Consider the following 10931-nt stretch of genomic DNA (forward strand, 5'->3'; position numbering starts at 1 on the left):
GGACTTTAAGAGTGTGAATTAGTACCTTAAAGGTACCTAGTAGTACCTTTTATGTTTTGTACCTTAGGGTACTGCCCCAGTGACAGCACTGTACCAAGGAAACACAATACATTAAGACCTGGGGGGTGAAAAAGTTTTGAATCTGCACGGGACTGTTTTTTACTGTTGTTTCAAGGGACGCGCTCCCCCTGGGGTTATGTTCCGCACCCACCCACCCGTTCCCTATATATATATATATATATATATATATATATATATATATATATATATATATATATATATATATATATATATATATATATATATATATATATATATATATATATATATATATATACACACACTCTTTGTTCACCAGCTGTCTGCTTAGTGGGATCTTCTGTGTTGGGAAGAAAATGATTCTAAGATCCCACTTTCATCCCCCTAAATTTAGATCTCATTTCCAGAATTTCACATTTAAATTTCCATGGAGGAAATAAAAATGTAGTCTGCAAAAAAATTGTATTTATTATTTTGTTCGCCTTGTCAAGATACAAAATTGTACATTTTGCTGCCAACACATTAGGGGGAAAAATGCAAAAGACTCCAATACATCAGACTTGTCTGACGTGGGTTTCTTAGCAGTAAACTGACCAGTTGAATGTCCTTCAAGGACAGCACATCCACACTTTGCTCTGCCATCCTTATTCTGCTCTATCAGTCATCGACAACCTGCCTGTTCTTTCTAAGGGCCGTATATTCCTGCCCTGAGGTTATGCACATATCTAGCCATGGGAATGCAGACCTCTAATTAATATAATAAATAGGATAAATGTTGCTTCCAAAAGGGCAGTACTAAATAAAAAAATAAAAAAATATTTAAACAAAATAAGAACGATTTTAACATCTTCGTCCTGTTCGAAAGTTTTCACCCAGCTATTAATGGATTGCGTTTCCTTCTGGAGCACAAGTGAATGTTTTTGTTTTTTGAGTCCCCCAATTGTCCTCAGTGTGAAAAAATGGATCTCAAAATATACTGGGAGCGGTTCATGATTTTAAATTTATGTTAATAAATAATCGTTAATCGTCGAATACTCTTTTTAATTTGAAAGAGAATAACAACACAGCTATAATAACACAGAGAAAATATAAATGTGGAATCACTTTCAGAAAAAACTATTTTCTCAGCTGATGAACAATAAAAACATTAATAGCCAATCAGAATCCAAAAGACTTTAAAGAGCTCAAGCATTTAAAGCGGCCGGTGGTAAAGCTGTAGTGCATGCTTATAATAAACAGAACATCATCGTCTTTTGGTGTAGATGCTAATATAGTTATCGCTATAGTTGTCATTCTTGGTTTTGACAAGCAACTTTTTTTTTCTTTTTTGCACCAATATCTTATCTTTAGATTTTGGCTGCTCTGAGGCATCTTCACTTCAAAAACATAGTGCACTGCGACCTCAAACCTGAGAACGTGCTATTGGCATCAGCGGATCCTTTCCCTCAGGTCAGAGAATGTGCAATTTTCATACCCCTGATGGAGATGCATGAGAAATAATGCAAGGTTTCATTTCTCCCTTTTTTACCCTTTATTGACTCTTGTGACATAACACTTCTTCCCACCCACGCTGCATGCTCATAGGTTAAACTTTGCGACTTTGGATTTGCTCGTATCATTGGGGAGAAGTCTTTCCGCCGTTCTGTCGTGGGCACGCCGGCTTACTTGGCCCCTGAGGTCCTCCTGAACCAGGGATACAATCGCTCTCTGGACATGTGGTCTGTTGGTGTGATCATGTACGTTAGCCTGAGTGGAACGTTCCCTTTCAACGAGGACGAAGACATCAACGATCAGATCCACAATGCCGCCTTCATGTACCCGCCTAACCCGTGGAAACAGATCTCTCCTGAAGGTACACACCAAAAAAATACTAGCTCCTCATTTGTTGTACAATAAAATGCCAGCTCAAATTAAGAATAAAAGTATGTGAAATGTTAAAAGAGCTGAACGGAGAACACTTTGCGTGGCTATTCCTGGAAATTTACTTCATAATAACAAAAGGAAATTCGATGCATTAAAAGCAGGCTGATGGTTGAGTCGCTCCATCCGCCTTTGATTTTCTGTCGACTGCTGTAAATCATTTAGCTCCAATCAATGTAGATTTTGTTTGTGTGATCTCGGTTTCTCCATAGCTATCGACCTCATCAATAACCTGCTGCAAGTGAAGATGAGAAAACGCTACAGTGTGGACAAGAGTCTGAGCCATGCCTATCTGCAGGTAATGCCAATATCAGACCCACATTCATGCTATTAATGGCTCTTTCCATTAACAGGGTGCCAGATAAGGCTTTCTGATAATATTGTGTCTAAATCTTTGTGCTCTTAAAAAAATGCATTTGCCTATACCAAGAGGTCAAATAAAATTTTGCATGTGCTGTTATATATAAATAAAGGGGAAACAATTGTTTCATCATTTTCTGGCTACAAACAAGAAGAAAAACCTCTAAATACAGTTTAAGTCATGGATAAAAACAAAAAAAAGATTAAGCCATCACTTTTTTTTTTAAGCGGTGTGAAGGAATTTGTCCTCTGCATATAACCCATCTAAGTTAGTGCACACACATTAGAAGTATAGTGAAAACGCACACACTGCAAACCGTGGACACACACATACCCGGAGCAGTTTGCAGCCATTCACTGTGGCGCCAGGGAGTGATTGGAGGTTAGGTGCCATGCTCAAGTCATTTCCTGTGGGTATTGCGAATCAAACCCACAACCTTCGGGTAAACAGACTCTCTAACCATTAGGCCCACTCAATCTCGTAGCAAATATGGAACCATATGTAGGTTTTCAGTTGTTTAATATATCTGACATATGACCACAAAACAAGTCATACGTTTTTTTTTTTTTTTTACTTTATTTTTTATTGAGATTTATTGAGAAATATTGCAAACATGGCCTTTTAAAGTTGTCCAAATGAAGTCCTTAGCAATGCATATCACAACTAATAATATTTTTATTTCATTTATATGGACATTTTATACAAACTTTTTACAAAATATCTTAATTAAACATGATCTTAATATCGTAATGATTTTGGCATTAAAAAAAAAAGAAAAGAAAAAGACAATGTATTGTTGGCTATTGCCAGAAATATATCCGTGGGACTTATTATTGGTTTTGTGCTCCTGGGTCACGTATATATTAATTAAGTAAATATTTTCCATAAATTACAGAATTACTATTATTTTATTTCTTATATGTTATATTTATTTGTGTCAGTTGTTGTAATTAGCTATGTTTCCATCCGAAGTTGTGAATTTAAAATTGGAATATCAAATAAAACATTTGCGAATAAAGCAGCATTTCCATCCATTGAGTCAAAGAGAACAAGATCGTCACTTCCTTGATAAACTGGTGCTAAATATCACTAAGAAAAGTGGTGTAGTGACTAATCAAGATATTAAGTATTCCAGAGAGCCATGTGAAATATTATTATATTATACTATTATATATACTGTCAAAATGATGATTTCTAAATGAATTACAAATGATCTAGACAGGAAAAAGGCTATTATATTCATATTAATAAATGAAAATATTACAATTATGTTAAAAGCAGGACATTTTTTTGAGAGTTTTATGTTTGAAGAGCATATCACATTAAGGACAAATTAGCTCCCTAAGTAAAGCGCTTTCAGACACCGCAAAACAAAATGGATAATCTTTAACAGTGGCGTCCTTTTGTCTTTATCATCTCCTTATTCTCTCTCTCTCTCTCTCTCTCTCTCCACCCCCACCACCCCCGTTCGCTCTTTCAGGATTACCAGGCTTGGTTGGACCTCCGAGAGCTGGAGTCAAAGCTTGGGGAACGTTACATAACCCACGAAAGCGACGACAGCCGCTGGCAGCAGTACGCCCGTGACCACACGCTGCCTTACCCTCCTCACCTGGTGCCCCCGCCACCTGCGTCCGACGACGACGAGCTGGAGGGCGCGGAGGACGCTGATATGCAGGGGCTGACAGAGCGTGTTAGCATCCTTTGAAGCAGAACCCGAGGTGGCGGGTGAGAGGAATGAAGAGAACCTTAGCAATTTTTAGTGCACCACGAGCGTAGGATGGAGGTAGTTAAGTAGCCCTCTGTATGAAAACGTAGCTTCGTGTGTCTTTGGTGGCCAACAGCAGGCCCTCTGAACTCTGACCTCCTTCAGCCAGAGGATTGGCAATGAAGTGTTTTCTGAGATGCTGATATTATGGTCGAATAAGGACTATTTGGATCCCAGCATCGTTGCAAAGACAAACTCTTGTTGTAGGCCTGTGTGAAACGGAATTTTGCGAAAACTGATACATCCACCAATCTGCTTTAAGGAAACCCTAATTTAATTTGACTGGTTTCTTAAGGTGTGCTCACAATTGCCACTGTTTAGCAATAAGAATCCATGCAATCGGACACAAGATTTTGTCAGTCACACAGATTTGTGGTGTTTTTCAACAGAAAGCTGCTTGGTTTGAACATGCTTCTGTGTGAGCTTTTCTTCATACATTTTTTTTAGAGTTATATTTCACAAGTTCACACTTACAAATAATCAGTGCTGTCCAAGTGGAGAACTACCCTCATATCCCTGGCTGGGATAGTAACCAGTCAAGTGTGAGGAGTCGGGGTGGCGGAGGGATGCAGGAAAACTGTCGAGAGACTTAGGTGAGTCGGTTGTGTATATATAGGCCTCCTCTCGAGCTGATTGGATAGATCATTTGAACATGTTCCTCCAGAACTTTGTTAATAAAACCTTTTTTGGCCATTCTTGGATAGGACAGTAGAGATCAGACAAGAAAAGCATGGGTGGAGAAAGGGGAGTGGGATTGGCAAAGGACCTCGAGCCCGCAATTGAAGTCGGTTGGCAGAGGTGCAGTTGCTCTATACAGGGGTGCGTTTCCTAAAAGCAACTTTAGCCAACTAAGGTTGCAAGTTTCATCGTTACCAACATGATGACTTGGTATTTCCCAAACTATAGTTCCATGGAACATTCGCAGACTAACGTGACTGAAATTACAGCTCTCACTCTGTGGTTAGAAGCAAAGTCTCTTGTAAAATTGACATGAACTTAAATAGATCAGTGCTATTTTTGAGGAGTGCAAAATCACAAAAATACATAAGGGTATGCTGTACATAAGGGAACCTGCGATTTATCAAACATCCAATAAAGCAAAATGACAGGGAACAAAATCAGTGAGTCAGTTTGAGTACAGTCCCCCCCGGGGGATATCTAAGATTACCCATTTTAGATATTACAGATTACCATCTTAGATATTACACAAGATATTACACATTAGGGATGCACCGAAATCAAAATTCTTGGCCGAAACCGAAAAAGAGGAGACCAACGCTAAAAACCGAAAAAAGTATGCCAATTATTAGTAATTGTAACCAATAGTAACCATTGCATTTATGGCTGACTGTTACTTTACAAAAAATCAAGGCATTGCAATTACATAAATTAATAACTAAAATGTTTAACTTGACCTCACTCATGTGTACATTGGTGGTGGTTGAGGAGATTTCCCCCTTCAATGTAAAGCGATTTGAGTGCCTTGAAAAGCGCTATATAAATCGAACAAATTATTATTATTATTATTATTACATTAAATAAAAATGCACCTACTGGCCTGCAGAAAGGTACAGGAATTGAATAAAGTAATCAAATGTAAAATAACTGCATATTTAACTGTTTAAATTAAAGATTTATCCTTATTAAACTTACAAAAGCTATTCAATCAAAAGCAGTGAGTGATGTTTTTATCTTTTGACATTAAACAGACAGCAGTAAAAGGCTGCCCCTTTAAGACTACTGCCCTTTTTCGACTGTACAAAGTTACCTTAAGGCATATACAGACCATGTCTGCTAGGATACTCAACAAGATAGACATGTTGACATGCCTTTTGTGTGAGTTTGTCCGTTTAAGTGCAAGACTTGAAAGAGAACTCAATATTTGTGCGCTGTGAGATGAGTGCGCATTGCACAGAGACAGATCTTCTCACAGACAGGGCATGCGAGTTCTCATTTGCGTCTTCTGGCTCTACACCCAGGTGATGATGACGGCGAAAATGACTGGTCATATTCGGACATACGGCAGCACTCGCACGCACTGAACAAAGTTTACAAAGAGAGATAATTTTGCCCGTTTTTCTTTTATTATCGGTGTTGTTGTAGTGTATCACTGAGGAGCAAGTACGTGTATCCATCGACAGAAACATAAAAAAAGTATTATTTTCAAGTTACAACCCATATTATAGATTGCGTCATCAGATGTGAGATGAACCACATATGTCCACACCGCAGACATGTTGCTTTAGACAAGCACGTGCAGGTCACGGTTTCTGTTTGTCATCACAACATTTAAGTCGTATTGTTTCGGTGATAAAAGTCTTTCTTTTGGCCGAAAATTCGGTGCATCCCTATTACACACATTCTGAAAGAGTACTGAATCTCCTGGTTAAAGCACAGGCGAAGAAAAGGGAGAAACAAGTGATAGCACATGTAAACATATGCATGTGTAAAATAACGCAATCATCAACATGTTCCCCCTCAGTTGAAATCGCATTCGCAGTGTGATCGAAAAGGGCCCTTTCACTAACACACCCACCCACCCACCGACCCTTGTGCACGCCACTGAAAACCAGCATGTGACGTTTTTCATGACAGTCCTATATTGTTTAACTAATGTGGTTAAAACATCAGAGGTGTGTCCTGTTTTGGGAAACAGTCGTGACTAGCTAGTTTGTTTCCACAATGATGCATCATATTATGCTGGTTAAGCAGTGAGGTATGTCGCTGAATGGGAAACGCACCCTTGCATGTTGGAGCGCTGACCATGTCGGCTCTGACAAGACGAAGGACCCTTTTTTGCCTGCAAAATTTCGCTAATCTGACCAAACATTTAAGGGAAAATGTTATTGTGTTCAAACACAAAATAGAAGAGAACTAAATACAAGACATGTTTATAAAAGTTTGACTATTTTTTTAACTCAACAGTATTTTTAAAACACCTTTTGGATGACATTGCGAGATGTGACACAAAGACTTTCCTCTGAATGTGTATTTCCTGACAGCAGTGCTTTGAATGCGATGATTTATGAGATGTTTTTTTTATGGTCTAAATTGTCTAAAGTTGCGTTACATTAACCGATGCTCTGCAAAATGCCACGGGTGAAATCCAGTAATTTAATCAGGAATCCGTGTGATTAGAAGTTTCGTGGCGAGGACCCCAGCAGATTTCACTCATGTTTAAGTTGGTCATGCGAGCAACAGAAAGCTGCTTGGTTTGAAAATTACTTTTGTGCGAGATGTGCTTCATACATCTGCTATTGACAATAAACAATGGGCCTTTTTGCCACAAAATGTCACCCACAACTTAACCACTAAAGTGCAGCACACAGTTAGCATGTGAATTAAAGCACCAAAAAAATCTAACAAGCTTGTCAACTTCACTAATCAACCAGTTGACTATCGTAACCCATCGGTAGTTCATTATACACAACAGACTGATATCAAACTATGAATTGCCAGGTCTGAATTTGTCTTGGCGTTCAAAAGAAATGTATCACTCATGATACGAAATGCTGAGAAATACACATCAGTGGCTGGATTTTTTCCCCCCCTTTTTGTTTCATGTCCTGTGACCTTCAGTATCAGATCCACTTTTTACATATAACAGAGAATAAAGATATTATTGGTGTTTTCCAGTATCTTGTCATCGGTTTGGCCTGCAGGTGCGGGTGACGTCACCTCTGAGAATGATTATCAATACAAAATGAGTGCACTAAGACTACCTAGGCTGTTCTCAGACCAGCAGCGGGCTAGTTCAACTGATCTTCGTGGAGCTGTACTGGGGGTGTATTATTACTCCTAATGACCCTAGACCTGAGCATTAGGCTGCATGTCACTGAGAATTATAGGTTTGCTTGAAATATATTGCTATGAAGGACTGTTTTGTACACATGTAAGCTTAGAAATGATTATGTAGTTTGTGGAAGGGAATGTCAGAGCATTTCCAGCAGATATAATAAAAATGGTGATACACGTGATGTTTGAGTCGTGTTGAATTCTTTTTATCCTCTCTTTTTCTCTACAATGGGGAAAGGCATTCCAGAGGGTTTACAATATACCAGTATATTTTATATATATATAAAATTTATGCAAAAGTGTTGTTTGAGCTGTAATGGTGACATCTATTCATCATCTAATTAAAGTGCCCTAACCATGCTGTTTAAATGTCCCATTTTGTTTTGGCGGTCTTCTATATGCATCCAAATATCAAAAAACACTTTAATTTTGTCATATACATTGCAACATCTGAAAACATTGTTCAAAGACTCCGAAATGAAAAAAAGCCAGTGAGCAGCAAACAGGTATTTGAAACGGCCAGAGTCTCAAGAACCTCTCCATGCAGGCTGGAAGTTGTGTAAAGTTGCATTCCAGCAACTTATAACCACAGCTTATAACCACCATTTAGAAATAAATGAGGACTCATTTCTGGATACTTGGTAAGTGGCCACACCATTCCAAAAAGACTGCGACGTCAGCAGTGATGATTTGGGTTGGAATGTTTGGAAATGAGATGGTTGGTTTCTTAAGGGGCTCTAAGATTGCACCATTTCCTGCTTTTCATCAGAGAGATATTTCTTTCTCATATTGCATGAGGACTGTGACTTGCTTAGTAATGTGGGACACCCTCTAGTAGTAGTAAAGGGAGTAGAATTTCCTGTTGGAAAAACGATTTAATTATCCATATCTATCAAATATGATATCAAAAGGTGTGATTTATTAATGTAATGTATAAAGAACCCTAATGCTCAAAATAATTAATTGGGTTGAGTAGAGTAAACTTAAATAAACCAATTTAACAAAACTGACATTTTAAGTAACCAGATATTTTTCAGTCTTGAGTTTTATGAACTTCCCTGCTATAAATTTTACATTCCCAGAATGTCCCTGCTGGAGTCAAGGACTTTACCTACAAAATTCCCAGGACGTCCCGAGGTGTTCATGACGTGGAGTTCTTTAAATGGTTCGTGGACATTCAGGATGTTCTCTGAATGTTTAGGGGACCATATTTCATTTGGAATTTTATGCTCCCAGAATATTTTCAGACTGCCCTGGCTGGTGTCAAGGACGTCGCCTGGTATTTTTTGGTCCTATTTGTCCTTCTATCACATTTAGAGAACATGTTTGTGTGATGAATAGATGGATCAAAACCATCCCTTTAAAAAGTGTGTGTTTGCACTTTGGCTTTCTGAATGTGCTAATGTGGCTAAAGTTACCACAGTTCCATCTCTTACTGTGTTTACAGAGCCCAGAGCGTGTCAATTTTAGCCCATAAAGTGCTCACCATCTGTACAATTCAGAAGCTCAAAAAATAAAAGTAACGACATAGCTCTAATCTTTGTGAATAAAGAGGCAATGGTAACTTTAACCACATTAGCCATCAGTGTGCGCACAAAGGCAATAAATTATATTATAATTAAATTATAGGCATATAAATTATTTGTTACATTTATATAGCGCTTTTTCTGGGTCCTCAAAGTGCTTTACATTTTAGATGGGGGGAATTCTCCTCAACCACCACCACCAATGTGCAGCATCCACCTGGATGATGCGACAGCAGCCATATTGGGCCAGAACGCCAACCACACACCAGCTGATTGGTGGAGAGGAGACCATGTGATTAAGCCAATCAGGAGAGGGGGATGATTAGGAGACCGTGATGGACTGAGGCCAATGGGCAAATTTGGTCAGGAGGGCCAGGATTGGCATATATTCACAAAATATAACTCAATACATACGTTCTGAATATAAAGTTGGACAAACAGTTGGTATTGATCCATCTTCGAGAACCAACATTTGTGCAAATCCTTTTACTGACCCTCGTTTGCAAAGCAGCACAGTGTACATTGATTCACACAAACATGTTCTGAAAACATTCAGTAAATGTGATGGAAGGACCTAAAAGGACCAAAAATAACATTCCAGGTTGGTTCCCTAAAGGTCCTGCAAATGGAATGTAGTGCAGCACAGTCTCGAATTAAACATCCCCATCTGACTAACAGGCAACCGTTAGAACCGTTATGTTTTGTTAACATCCCAAATATAGTTTTCAAACTTTATGATGCCTAGGACCCTCAAATAGGATGAATATTTTATGAGGGACCCCGTTCCTAAAATTCATATATATATATATATATATATATATATATATATATATATATATATATATATATATATATATATATGTATGAAAAAACATTTAAACTGTTAAATAGTAAGTGTGACATTATAAATACAATGTATTGTTTCCAAACTTAAATTGGCTATTGTTAAATGATTAAACCTGAAGAAGAATATTTTCAATTAAAAATTATTTTAAAAAGCTGCTTTCACAATAAATACACACTGTGTTATGAATGCTGCCTTACAACCCCAGTGAGTAAGATAAAGGGGAATATAGTAAGAAAACAAAATCACTAGAAAACAAAGCAAACACAATTCTGGAAAGTGTATATGGCAAGAATGGAGACAAACATTTAGAAGTGTTTGATAGACTTTAACCATTTTTGCTTTGTCTTTTTATTCTCTGAAATTTTCTGGGGACCCCTTTGAAAAAAACTCCCTGGACCTCAGTTTGAAAACCCCTGATATAAGGAACGTTATTATATGACTAACAGAGGACCATCTGGAAACGTACTATTAATATCACAAATGTCCTTTTTATAAAATTACTGTGTGACCATAGAATAACATATGGAACATTCTCCTAAAGTCATATCAGGAACGTTATTATATAACCAACAAAGGACCATATGAGAACGATGTCCTCTTTATATCATTGCTTAACCATATATCAAAAATGGAACGTCCCCCTAAAGTCATTATAAGGAACGTTATTATAGTACTAAC

General features: G+C 37.9%; 1 protein-coding gene across 1 annotated transcript in view; it reads left to right on the forward strand.

Moving 5' to 3' along the window:
* Positions 1-8062, forward strand: part of prkd2 (protein kinase D2) — a 63571-nt gene extending 55509 nt beyond the window's left edge. Inside the window, exons 15-18 of the mRNA XM_067450988.1 lie at positions 1390-1488; positions 1624-1891; positions 2172-2257; positions 3801-8062. Coding sequence (XP_067307089.1) covers positions 1390-1488; positions 1624-1891; positions 2172-2257; positions 3801-4025 — 678 coding nt within the window. The 3' untranslated portion in view covers positions 4026-8062. The remainder of the gene's footprint in view (positions 1-1389; positions 1489-1623; positions 1892-2171; positions 2258-3800) is intronic.
* Positions 8063-10931: the final 2869 nt, after the last annotated feature.

The sequence above is a fragment of the Pseudorasbora parva genome, chromosome 8 (assembly GCF_024679245.1).
Source record: "Pseudorasbora parva isolate DD20220531a chromosome 8, ASM2467924v1, whole genome shotgun sequence".
Lineage (NCBI taxonomy): Eukaryota > Metazoa > Chordata > Actinopteri > Cypriniformes > Gobionidae > Pseudorasbora > Pseudorasbora parva.